Source organism: Lissotriton vulgaris, chromosome 3_1 (assembly GCF_964263255.1).
Source record: "Lissotriton vulgaris chromosome 3_1, aLisVul1.2, whole genome shotgun sequence".
Classification (NCBI taxonomy): domain Eukaryota; kingdom Metazoa; phylum Chordata; class Amphibia; order Caudata; family Salamandridae; genus Lissotriton; species Lissotriton vulgaris.
The window spans coordinates 42,675,736-42,690,141 of NC_141689.1; the positions used below are offsets into that span (position 1 = coordinate 42,675,736).

The following is a 14,406-nucleotide window of genomic DNA, read 5'->3' on the forward strand; positions in this document are numbered from 1 at the left end:
ATTATTGTCTATGTAGATAATATTTGAATTGAGGTTGAAATAAGGGCGACAATACTATCACTGGTTTGCTAGATACTAACTTTCTCAACTTGCGTTTATATATTCCCTATGATTAGCAAACTAACTAGTATGTAGGGGTCCCCATTCTTTTCAAACTAATGATCTCTCTGGCCACCTCATCCCATCTCTGACTTGTGCACTCTGACATCATGTCATCCCCACCCTTGAGCTCCACACTCTGGCCACATTTTACTCTAGGATCTGACCTGTGCATTCTGACCCCATCTGCTTCTGACCTCTCACTTGCTCACTCTAGCTGCATCTCATCCCAGCTTCTGATCTGCGGCGCTGTGGTCCCATCTCATCCCAATTATGCCCCTACTCACTCTGGCCTCATCTCATCCCAGACTCAGATTTGTGTGCTCTGACCCCATTTGATTGTAGCTCCTGACCTGTGCACTCTGACCCACTTTGGTGCCAACCTCTGACCAGTTCACTCCATACCTGCCTCATCCAACCTGCTCAGTCTGTCTTCATATGATCCCAGCTTCTGACCTGCGTATATACACTACATCTTGTCCCAACCTCTCATCTACTCACACTGTCCTTGTCTCACCTAATGTCTGACCAGAACATTCTTGCCCCTTCTCATCCCAACTTCGATCCTGCACACTCCGGCCCCATCTGATTCTCACTTGTGAACTGTACACTCTAGCCTAATCTAATCCTAACCTCTGACTTGCACACTCTCGCCCTATCTACTCACAACATTTTACCAGCTCACTCTGGTCCCATCTCATCCCAACCTCTGATCTGCGCACTCTACTTTTGACCTGGGCCATTTAGCCTAATCTGATCCCACCCTCTGACTTGCTCACTCTAGCTGCATCTCAACCCAACCTCCGACATGCTCACTTTAGCTACATCTCAACCCAACCTTCAACCTGCTCACTCTAACACAGTCTCAACCCCTACCTCTGACCCGTTCACTCTAGCTACATAGCACCCCAATCTCCAACATGCTGACTCTAGCTCCATCTCACCCCTACCTCTGACCCGCTCACTCTAGCTGCATCTCAACCCAACCTCTGACCTGCTACTCTAGCGGCATCTCAACCCAACCTCTGACCTGCTCTATCTAGCTCCATCTCATCCCTACCTCTGACCTGCTCACTCTTGCTCCATTTCATTCAGGAGCTGACGATCAATAGTCTGTAGACCATGACTAGGAATTGATGATCAATAGTGTGTAGACCATGGCCAGGAGCTGATGATCAATAGTGAGTAGACCATGGCCAGGAGCTGATGATCAATAGTCTGTAGACCATGGCCAGGAGCTGATGATCAATAGTGTGGATACCATGGCCAGGAGTTAATGATCAATAGTCTGTAGACCATGGCCAGGAGCGGATGATCAATAGTCTGTAGACCATGGCCAGGAGCTGATGACCAATAGTCTGTAGACCATGGCCAGGAGCTGATGATCAATAGTGTGGAGACCATGGCCAGGAGCTGATGATCAATAGTGTGTCGACCATGGCCAGGAGCTGATGATCCATAGTGTGTAGACCATGGCCAGGAGCTGATGGTCAATAGTGTGGAGACCATGGCCAGGAGCTGATGATCAATAGTGTGTCGACCATGGCCAGGAGCTGATGATCAATAGTGTGTAGACCATGGCCAGGATCTGATGATCAATAGTCTGTCGACCATGGCCAGGAAGCTGATGATCAATAGGGTGTAGACCATGGCCAGGAGCTGATGATCAATAGTCTGTAGACCATGACTAGGAATTGATGATCAATAGTGTGTAGACCATGGCCAGGAGCTGATGATCAATAGTGAGTAGACCATGGCCAGGAGCTGATGATCAATAGTCTGTAGACCATGGCCAGGAGCTGATGATCAATAGTGTGGATACCATGGCCAGGAGTTAATGATCAATAGTCTGTAGACCATGGCCAGGAGCGGATGATCAATAGTCTGTAGACCATGGCCAGGAGCTGATGACCAATAGTCTGTAGACCATGGCCAGGAGCTGATGATCAATAGTGTGGAGACCATGGCCAGGAGCTGATGATCAATAGTGTGGAGACCATGTCCAGGAGCTGATGATTAATAGTGTGTGGATCATGGCAAGGAGCTGATGATCAATAGTCTGTAGACCATGGCCAGGAGCTGATGATCAGTAGTCTGTAGACCATGGCCAGGAGCCGGTGTTCAATAATCTGTAGACCACAGCCAGGAGTTAATGATCAATAGTCTGTAGACCATGGCCGGGAGCTGATGTCCAATAGTGTGGGGACCATGGCCAGGAGCTGATGATCAATAGTGTGCAGACAATGGCCAGGAGCTGATGTCCAATAGTGTGGGGACCATAGCCAGGAGCTTATGATCAATAGTCTGTAGACCATGGCCAGGAAGCTGATGATCAATAGTGTGTAGACCATGGCCAGGAGCTGATGATCAATAGTGTGTAGACCATGGCCAGGAGCTGATGATCAATAGTGTGTAGACCATGGCCAGGAAGCTGATGATCGACAGTGTGGAGACCATGGCCAGGAGCTGATGATCAATTGTGTGGCACCATGGCCAGGAGCTGATGATCAATAGTGTGTACACCATGGCCAGAAAGCTCATGATCAATAGTGTGTAGACCATGTCCAGGAGCTGATGATTAATAGTGTGTGGATCATGGCCAGGAGCTGATGATCAATAGTGTGGAGACCATGGCCAGGAGCTGATGATCAATAGTGTGTGGACCATGACTAGGAGTTGATTATCAATAGTGTGTAGACCATGACTAGGAATTGAGGATCAATAGTGGGTACACCATGGCCAGGAGCTGGGGACCATCTAAAGCCAAGCCCTAGGATCCCACCAGCCTCCCAGAAACACTCTCCACCTGCTCTGAACAGGCAGAAATTGGTAGTGGTTTCCCCCAGAAGAGAGGAAAACCACGCAGAAAAGGACCCTGTATTTCAGGGTGCATGTGGTTATTCTCCATTTTATGGAGAAACATTTTAATCTCTAGAATTTGGTGCAGTGGTTTGAGCCGTATTTAGGAATCCTGCCCTCTGGTATCCCAAAATCCAGCAACCTTGTAATCTGAGCCCTTGCAGTGAGGGGCTATACCTCTGAGTATTTAAGAAATCTTACTTCACAACATTTTTTGCTGTTCACTATCATAATCTTACCTCTCAGCAATGAGGGAGGGTTACATCCCAGGGTTGAGGGACCTGATCTTCCAGTACTTCCAATGTTAAACCCAGCGCTGTGTGACCTTTAGGCCGCTTTAAAGAAATCTTCCTTCACAATACTGAGGGGTTTACACACCTGGAATGTGAGATCTTAGTTCCATGTACTGAGTCATCATCTAAGCAAGGAAGGGTCTTACAACCTAGTACTCCCCATACCTTAGGTTTTACAAACCAGTATTAGTGCATCATGCCTTCCAGTACTGAAGGATCATGCCTACTAGTACTGATTTATTCAGTCTCCCATTACTGAAGGATCTTCTTACGTCCACCTTTTGGGGAATACTTCCTTCCAAAATGTGGAGCTTTACATTCCTGGATTGTGGTGAACCCATATCCCAAAATGAATTACCTCTCCTTTTCAATTCTGGGCATTGTCCATAGCAGGGTGTAGGGAGCATGCCTGCAAGTCCTGAGGGATGTATTGAGGCATTTCATGTCCAGTATTTAAGGACTCTCAATGCACAATATTGGGGGGTTACACAAACCAGCATTGTAGGATCCCCTACCCCTGATCTAGAGGTATCGCACCTGCCGATACTGAGGGCTCTTGCCTCCCAACATTGAGGGCACCAGTATTGAGTGACTCTTTTGAGTAATGGAGGCATTGCATCCCATTATATGGAGATCTTACCTTCCAGAACCTGGTAATTTTGTCTCAAAGAATTGAAGAAATCTACGCTTCCCGTGTAGGAGAGATGGCTTACCTTGCAGAATTCCCAGTCAGCAGTTTTCCAGCGTCATAACATGGGCTCTTCTGTCCGATAGGCGGTGAGGAGCCCCACCCTACTGCCCCAGTCCTTCTCTCAGCCTTAGGCCCTTATAGATCTGTGAGTCACAGGAATAACTGTGCTCCATAAACACATTTTACGGCTGTCCATTTAATGTTGTTTTGAACCATAGAATCTTTCCTTGCAGGAATCAATTAATCCGTTTTTTTATAGAGCGTGGCTCCTCACCCCTGAGGGTATCCAGGCACTAGGGTATAGTTGGTCTCAGTCAAAGAGCCAGCTCTTGAGTACTCTACTGAATTTCCCCAGGGAGGGCGAGAAGGAATGGGTCATCCTACCTCCCTGTATTGTGGGTTTAACTCCCAGGGTTCATGAATTTTGCATTTAAGGACTGGCAGATCTTGCTGCACAGTCTGGGAGATTCTTATCAACCAGGTTTTTGTTAGTCTTATCTCCCAGAAACGCAGGCTGAGGGATCTCACCTTCTAATATTGCACATTTTTATCTCCCTGCATTGCTCGTTTTACTTCTGAAGAGTATGGTTATAACTCCTAGGTTCATGGATTTTACCTCCTTGATATGTCTTATCTCACATGACCAAACTCAATGGGGATTATTTCTTCCTCTGACTGGTGATTTAACTCCAAGGATTTGTTGGATCTTTCCTGCTGGGGTTTACTAGTTCTTAACCTCCCACTGCTGCAGGTTCTTACCTACTCAGTGTTCAGGTTCTTACCCCCCCAGGATTTGGTTCCTTATCACTCAGGATTGAGGATTTTACCTCTGAAGTTCAAGAAGTTGCCTGTTATCACTGAGAGATCTTACTTATGAGGACTGTTTGAATCTTGCACCAAGCATTAGCAGTGTATGGTTGAATCTCACCTGCCAAGATCTTACCTGTGGCCTTGTTCGTGTTAGCGGTCTGTTTTTGTCTGCGTAAACTTTCAAGGTTTGCATACTCAGACCCTGAAAATGAGACAAACAATTCTTTTTTGTCACTTTGTTTCCTTAGGTCAGAAATGTTTACACTCCTGTTGTTTGTTGGTTATCAGAGTTTATAGCCTGGTTAAATTACTTAACAGAAATTGGGCACCAGAATAAGTGACAGTAAAATAAAAGAAAGGACTCATGGCCTCACCAGGTGAAATGAAGAATCACAAAGATAGGATCTCCTGCCAAGAATCACACAAATGTCAGAGGCAAAGCTGTCTCTTTGGCCTCAGTCAAGGATCATCCTGGCCTTTTGATAAAATAGCAATGGGTTAATGGGTTTGAAGGTGATTGGTTGAGCAGACCTGCCTCAAACCAACCACAGTATCATCACTTTGTCATTTGTGCTTGAACAAACCAGCCTGGGACAAGGGTCCTACCAGACCGTAAGCTCCCAGTCTGGATCCTGGATGAGTTGTTGGTACCATTTCAGTCCGGTAGTAACCACATGCTATTATGATGCCATGAATTCCAACATCTGGTCCGCGCACTTCGGGCACATAAAACCCAGCTACGGACAAACACACTTTGCAGGCCCTGTCTATTCCCAACCTCTCACCTGCTCACGCATTTACTGTCTCCTCTCAACTTCTGACCTGGCACTCTGGCACAATTTGATACCAACCTCTGACCTGCTCACGTTGTTCTTGGCCCAATTTGATCCCAGACTCTGACCTGCGCACTCTCGCTACATCTTCTCCAAACTTGCGCCATTTCATCAAAACCTCTCGTCTGCAAGCTCTGTCCCCATTATATCCCAGCTTCTGACATGATCTCTCTTGAGGAGAAACATATCTTTAATGAAATGGCCCCTTTCTTTGAGTCAATTTTTTACTGGTCGAGATATATCGACGACATCATCTTTATCTGGGATGATAATGAAGATGTCTTACAAGAATTTATACTATGGCTCAACTCCTGTGATCCCAATCTGAAATTCTCAGAAAAAATAAGTAATTCACGAATAGAATTTTTGGATTTAATGATTAAACACCACGAGGGCCAACTTATCATGGATCTCTATGTAAAACCCACTGCCCGAAACACACTACTTCATTACAGTAGCTTTCATCCTACTTCTCAAAAGGATAGTATCCCTTTCAGTCAGTTTCTTAGATTGAGAAGAAACTGTACCAGACTAGACGATTTTGATGAAAAAGCTACTGTAATGAAGGAAAAATTCAAGGAACGTGGTTATCCTCATAGATTGATAAGGGAATCATATAAAAGAGCGAGATATTACGATCGACAGCACCTCTTAAAAAACACTAAAAACAAACGAGATGCTAGTCTAGTTTTTGTAACCAGACATTCGCTACTCAACAACCAGATTCACCAAATTATTTACTCTAATTGGCACATCTTAAATGTTAATAAAGTAGGTTCTGAAGTGATCCCAAAACCTTTATTTGCATACAAAAAAAACAAGAACATTAAAGACCTAGTAGTCAGATCGAGAATGCCAACAGTAAAAAAAGACACCCATCTTAAGAACATAATTACCGGGGCCCCGGTAATAGGAAATCATAAATGCGGAATATGCAAAATCTGCCCTCTAGCAATAGAAACAGAAGAATTTAAATTCAATGACACACTGATTAGATTACCCTATATGACTAATTGTAAAACGACCAACATCGTTTACCTACTGATATGTCCCTGCAATAAGGGATATGTTGGAGAAACTTCACGTTCAGTTTACGCAAGAGTGACTGAACATAAATCAGCTATTCGCATCAAAAAACAAAATGCTCCCATGGTGGCCCATTATATTGAAAATGACCACAATCCGGAACAAATAAAATGGATAGTGCTGGAAAAAATCGTGCCAAGACCAGGAGCGAATACAGACCAAATCCGCCGAAAACGCGAGGTTTTTTGGATATTTACATTAGATACTGTAAGACTGGGACTAAATTCTGAAATCCCTTGGCAGCAGGCCATTCTATGAATACCTGTTACAGTTCTACATGCAGAATAAAGAATTAAAAGAAAATTTTCTGCCATCTAGATGATTGCCAATATTATATATACTGACAATCATTACTCCCTTTGCATCACCTTATGTTGCTTATTGTAATGTAAAATCTGAAGATAGCATAACTAAACTTGAAGATAACCTGAAGATAGCATAACCAAATTTGCAGGACACCTGATGTCATTTGACTCTCAAGATAAAGGCGATATACTATATTACCCCAAGAATGTAATCTGCTTTATATTAGACCTACCCTTAAGGAATAAAACAGGGGAAGTTCTTTTTTCTTTTTTCACTATCTATCAAAGTCTTGCAGGAAACATTCACACCTTAAAATATATATCGTTTTTCTAAAATAAGGTTCTCCGTATAAGCGATACATCATACGATATATGAATATATTTTAGACCAAAAACCCGTTTTTTGGTCAAGGGAAACAAAACACTAATTTTGAGATATAGAAACTAGTTGTGTCTCTTGCCTCGTAAAATACAGTCTGTATGCTATATTTTTCGATCATGGTAAGATGAAGAGGCTTTACAACCATCTTCTCCCTCGCTTAAACTAATCCGGGAGAATATCATCCGGGAAGTCTGTTCTCGCACTCCATTAGAGTCACCTAGTCACCGGGGGAACTACACTGGGCCCGTCTTCCCTTTTCATTGACCTATCCTACTACAGGCAGCATGTCGACTTTTAGATACGTCATCGAACCAAAACAAGGTAATTAGGAATACAGCTGAAACCGTTTAACATACGCTCGACCTATAAATACTGGGCGTATTCCTACGCAGTCTTACGCCGGCACTCTCGGAAGTGCACACCAGCAGACCCCCCGTTACGGAGAAGCGCTAACAGTTTTAAGGTATGTTTACTCGCTGAAGGTTAGGCTATAGTATAGAATCCGCCCATATATAAAAATGGCATTAACAAACAAGAGATGGAATAACGTTATTCTCTTGTGTCCTGTTTGTTATTCTAGATCTCAAATTCGGAACAGACTACCCAGTAAGATCAGAATCCCTTGCACTAAATAAAAGGTAAACTTAGAACCAAAGGACAAAATAGAAAAATCTAGACCTCCTGTTAGATTAGATCATGGTGTATGATTGCGCTTTTTAATAATGTTTCAGGAATTAAAAGAAATACTTGATTGCCACCAAAATAAGAGGAATATCAGAAGGTTCCACCCTAAGAATAAAATAAGGATGATATAATTATTGCGCACCAAAAATATCCTTTTTTCAAATCATCTATATTAAGGTAAGAATCCTGTACTCTAGTACCTCCATATCTATCATATTACAACGCAATAAGCGAAGTAAAAAGTTGAAAGTAATGCAATACAGCTATGAATAATATATTCTGCAAATAACAGGCAGACTACCATATAGTACTTAAACTAAACATCTGAACATTAGAGTACTTAAACAGCTGAACAGTAGAGGTAATAACCATATAACTGACAAACCCTCTACATTTGAGTATAGATATACCTATGTTGGAAATCTCAATATTAAAAAGCGGCTTCATCCTTTAGATCATCACGTGGATTTATACTGGAGCATAATATGTACTAAAGTGCCTATGAACCTCTACCTCCCGTAACGTGGATCTTGAGTCCAATTGTATACCTCAGGGGACACCCAAAAAGAGAGAAAAGAAATAGGAACAGAAAATACCAGGTATCTCTATATAATTGACCACTCCTTCATGTAACTAAATTTTTCATAAATTCTTTTAGTATATAATTGTGATCATATTTGTCTCCCCAGTGCTATATATATCTCGACGATGTCCCACAGATATTAAAAATAACTCAATCAGCTTTTTTTGAAAAAATCAGAGTCTACTCTACATCAAAATAAAGTAAAGTGAGTAAACAAGTAGTCCCACATTAGAAATCCACTACCTGTTTTATTTTTAAAAAAATCACCTTCTTTTTTCTAAACATCTTTTTAACCTTCACTGTTCTACTATGGGTTTGTCATCTATTTTCATGATGAAAAACACGTAGCCCTATATCAGACAATTACTAACATCCAGAATACTACTCTCTACCCTATCTTTCTCCATACATCTTTTCAGTTTCTTTTCTCTACTACTGCTTTATCACCTATCTTCACGATGAGAAATATGAGACAATGTAATAGAGATAGAGTTTATAAGATATACGGCTGAGAAAGGGATACTATAACTCTGAATGTTTTACAACAAATGCTACATAAGATTGTTTCAGTGTTTGTAATATATGAGCTTTGTAAGCATTATATAGTATATAGGATCTATTGTGCTAGCCCACTTTGTACATAAAATGGAAATGCATCATGTAATTATATAAAAAATAATTGACCCTAAACTACCAAAAGGTTGTTAAAACAACATACTTTTATTCAACCTCGTAATATATGTTTAGACAGCATATTTATATCAGTCATTTATAAATACTTATATGTGTATCCTATATGTTTTTTATCTCTTTCTGTATAGGTTTATGTTGTATACCAGTCTTTATGTAAAATACGAATGACGGTCACCTGACGAAGGCCTCAGGCCGAAACGCGTTGTGTTCCATTCTACCGCATTTGCCTTCTTCATAAATTTCTTCCACCGACTGAATATATCGTATTGTGGAACAGTGAAGGTTTTGGATCCTACATCTGCCCAGCCCGGATCTCAACAACAGGGAAAACAGAACAAATTGGCTGGACAGGAAAATTGACAAAAAAGTTCTACAGACACGCAGTCAATATGTACCAAGTGACCACAGGGTTTATATCCCAAACAAATTTATTTTCTTTTTTACTGAAGTTGTCAAAGTTTCAAAAACACGGGCACAAACAAAAAAGCATCACAACAGTGAGTTCATGTATACAGTATCTACAAATATACAAATTTACAAATGTACAGTACTTACAACAACGAGTCAAACGAAGCAAATAATAATGACACACCAAGGAACAGTAAAACATACAGTGATCCAAATAAATTGCAGTTATATACAGGGCAAAATTAGTGCATGAAACAGAGGAGAGAATCAGTCCTTAGAACTATGAAACCAAGGGACAGGCGGGATAGATGGAAAGGAGTGCCTGCCTGTCTACCAAAACCTGTGGTCAAATGTTTATATGGGGTTGCACGACTAGGGTCCAAAGTAGTAAGGTAAATTATATCCTAGAGGCACCCTTTGAGATTGCCACAGGGTGGGAGTGTCGACGCGTTTCGAACCTAGATGTTGTAGGTTCTCTTCAGGACTGGGACTGGGGACGGTAAATCTGCGCAGGGGCACACAAGTTGCCGTAGTGTCGGTAAATCTCAATGAGCAGTCAATTCTGTAATTCACACAGTGATGGACTGAAGACGTGATGCCCAGACTAAATTTCTTTTGGAAACGACTGATTGATTCCTTCCACACGACGGGCCTCGGTTAAATCGTAAACCGCCTGCCGGCTTGAATTTGGTTCAGTGACCAGGTGCCCCCATTATCGTTATTTGGAATTCAGCCTACAACACCTGCGCTGCAAAATGTGAGCCGTTATCCATTCTGAGTGTGCACCGCTTGGCGGGCATCACGTCTTCAGTCCATCACTGTGTGAATTACAGAATTGACTGCTCATTGAGATTTACCGACACTACGGCAACTTGTGTGCCCCTGTGCAGATTTACCGTCCCCAGTCCCTATCCTGAAGAGAACCTACAACATCTAGGTTCGAAACGTGTCGACACTCCCACCCTGTGGCAATCTCAAAGGGTGCCTCTAGGATATAATTCACCTTACTACTTTGGACCCTAGTCGTGCAACCCCATATAAACATTTGACCACAGGTTTTGGTAGACAGGCAGGCACTCCTTTCCATCTATCCCGCCTGTCCCTTGGTTTCATAGTTCTAAGGACTGGTTCTCTCCTCTGTTTCATGCACTAATTTTGCACTGTATATAACTGCAATTTATTTGGATCACTGTATGTTTTACTGTTCCTTGGTGTGTCATTATTATTTGCTTCGTTTGACTCGTTGTTGTAAGTACTGTACATTTGTAAATTTGTATATTTGTAGATACTGTATACATGAACTCACTGTTGTGATGGTTTTTTGTTTGTGCCCGTGTTTTTGAAACTTTGACAACTTCAGTAAAAAAGAAAATAAATTTGTTTGGGATATAAACCCTGTGGTCACGTGGTACATATTGACTGCGTGTCTGTAGAACTTTTTTGTCAATTTTCCTGTCCAGCCAATTTGTTCTGTTTTCCCTGAATATTTCGTATAGCACTTTTGTATTTATGTGTAAAATGTCCTGTTCTTTGTTAATATGAGTATTGTATGTCACTTATTGTCATTGTTATGAATTATATATGTCTTTTTATGAATTAATCGACACACTATAAAAAAAATATAGACTCTTTTCTAATATCGAAAAAAATATAAAAAGTAAATAAATAGAATGAAAAATAAAACAATCAAATATTTTTTATATACTACTGTCTAAGTGAATCATTATTGTCTATGTAGATAATATTTGAATTGAGGTTGAAATAAGGGCGACAATACTATCACTGGTTTGCTAGATACTAACTTTCTCAACTTGCGTTTATATATTCCCTATGATTAGCAAACTAACTAGTATGTAGGGGTCCCCATTCTTTTCAAACTAATGATCTCTCTGGCCACCTCATCCCATCTCTGACTTGTGCACTCTGACATCATGTCATCCCCACCCTTGAGCTCCACACTCTGGCCACATTTTACTCTAGGATCTGACCTGTGCATTCTGACCCCATCTGCTTCTGACCTCTCACTTGCTCACTCTAGCTGCATCTCATCCCAGCTTCTGATCTGCGGCGCTGTGGTCCCATCTCATCCCAATTATGCCCCTACTCACTCTGGCCTCATCTCATCCCAGACTCAGATTTGTGTGCTCTGACCCCATTTGATTGTAGCTTCTGACCTGTGCACTCTGACCCACTTTGGTGCCAACCTCTGACCAGTTCACTCCATACCTGCCTCATCCAACCTGCTCAGTCTGTCTTCATATGATCCCAGCTTCTGACCTGCGTATATACACTACATCTTGTCCCAACCTCTCATCTACTCACACTGTCCTTGTCTCACCTAATGTCTGACCAGAACATTCTTGCCCCTTCTCATCCCAACTTCGATCCTGCACACTCCGGCCCCATCTGATTCTCACTTGTGAACTGTACACTCTAGCCTAATCTAATCCTAACCTCTGACTTGCACACTCTCGCCCTATCTACTCACAACATTTTACCAGCTCACTCTGGTCCCATCTCATCCCAACCTCTGATCTGCGCACTCTACTTTTGACCTGGGCCATTTAGCCTAATCTGATCCCACCCTCTGACTTGCTCACTCTAGCTGCATCTCAACCCAACCTCCGACATGCTCACTTTAGCTACATCTCAACCCAACCTTCAACCTGCTCACTCTAACACAGTCTCAACCCCTACCTCTGACCCGTTCACTCTAGCTACATAGCACCCCAATCTCCAACATGCTGACTCTAGCTCCATCTCACCCCTACCTCTGACCCGCTCACTCTAGCTGCATCTCAACCCAACCTCTGACCTGCTACTCTAGCGGCATCTCAACCCAACCTCTGACCTGCTCTATCTAGCTCCATCTCATCCCTACCTCTGACCTGCTCACTCTTGCTCCATTTCATTCTAACCTCTGACCTGCTCACTCTAGCTCCATCGCACCGTGACCTCTGACCCACTCACTCTAGCTCCATCTCATTCCAACCTCTGACCTGCTCACTCTAGCTCCATCGCACGACTACCTCTGACCTGCTCACTCTAGCAACATCTCATTCTAACCTCTGACCTGCTCACTGTAACACAGTCTCATTCCTACCTCTGACCTGCTCACTCTAGCTCCATCGCACCCCTACCTCTGACCCGCTCACTCTAGCTCCATTTCATTCCAACCTCTGACCTGCTCACTCTAGCTCCATCGCACCCCAACCTCTGACCTGCTCACTCTAGCTTGATCTCATTCTAACCTGTGACCTGCTAACTCTTGCTCCATCTCAACCCACAAATGGGACATATTGTTTCTTACTGAAACATGGATTAAAGATTCTTCCAAACCAGACATTAACCTGGCTACTCCCCCCGGCTATTGTTTCGTTTGCATCAACCGTGACAACTCCAAGTCCGGAGGGGGTCTTGCGGTAATTGCTAAATCTCATTTTAAACTTAATCTTACTAAAATTCCCAATCTCGGCCTCATTGAAGCTGCTTACTTTACGGTCACGGACACCGCCAGTACTATCTGTGCAGGCATACTGGTCTACAACCCCCCCGCTGGGACCTCCTCCTCTCTAAATGCTTTGACGCATTCTATTGCAGATTTTTCTCTCAAACACCCCCATTTTACCGTATTGGGAGATTTTAACCTCCACATTGATAATCCTTCTTGCTCACAAGCCTCTTCCCTGCTAGAAACTTTACATGGACTCACCCTGCCCCAATTAGTTATAGGCCCGACCCACATAGCAGGCCATACACTTGACCTCATCTTTTCCAATCATCCTGGCATCTCCACCCTTCCCCCGACTCCTATGACTTGGACTGATCACTTTCTTATTCCATTTACCATCACAGCCCCTTCCCCTCCGTCCCCCACCCACCTTAACAGAGTCAGAGGTCGTAAATGGGCCAAAGTAACCTGTGATTCCTTGGAAGCCCACCTTCATTTTCAACTCAATCAGCTAGAAGATCTCGACACAGAGACTATTAGATTTAATTCGACCCTCTTCGCCGCTCTTGACTCTGTTGCCCCTCTTGTTCCACTTACTTCTTCCAGATCACGTCCCTCTGCCCCTTGGTTTTCCCCTCTGCTTCGTGAGGAAAAAAGCAAGTGTAAGCAGTTGGAACGCAAATGGAGACAGGATTATGACCCTCTAGCCAAACTGGCCTATAAATCGGCCCGGAACCATTTTCACAAATTGAAACGTTCCTCAATGAGAGCTTACTTTTCCACTCTCATTCAACAGGCGCATAACTCCTCCAAAACTCTTTTCTCCATCGTGAAAGACTTTGTAAACCCCCCGGCCTCGAAATCCCAATGTATCCCCACTCAAGATATGTGTAATGGACTCTCAGATTACTTTCAGGAGAAAATAGTAAAACTCTCCTCCTCCTTTGCTACGGCTCCTCCTAACCTCCTTGAAGACATTTCAGGTTCTATCCCCTGTTCTTTCAACTCCTTTAGTGAGCTGACCCCGGACCTAGCGTTGTCTCTGCTACACAACGTAAAGTCTGGTTCCCCTCTGGACCCAGTCCCGGCCAAAGTCATGGGCATTCTTGCCCCTATTCTAGTAAATCCGTTTCTCTCCATCTGGAATACCTCCCTGTCTTGCGGCCAGTTCCCCTCAGTGTGGAAGCAGGCCAGGCTAATCCCCATACTGAAAAAAACTGGTGCTGACC

At 43.1% G+C, this 14,406-nt stretch overlaps 1 protein-coding gene across 2 annotated transcripts in view; it reads right to left on the reverse strand.

Annotated features, from left to right (window-relative positions):
* Positions 1-14,406, reverse strand: part of LOC147725898 (sialic acid-binding Ig-like lectin 12) — a 203,201-nt gene that overhangs the window by 35,904 nt on the left and 152,891 nt on the right. For both annotated transcript variants that reach the window (XM_086962817.1, XM_086962818.1), the window contains one exon: positions 4,886-4,954. In XM_086962817.1, the coding sequence (XP_086818943.1) occupies positions 4,886-4,954 (69 nt within the window). The remainder of the gene's footprint in view (positions 1-4,885; positions 4,955-14,406) is intronic.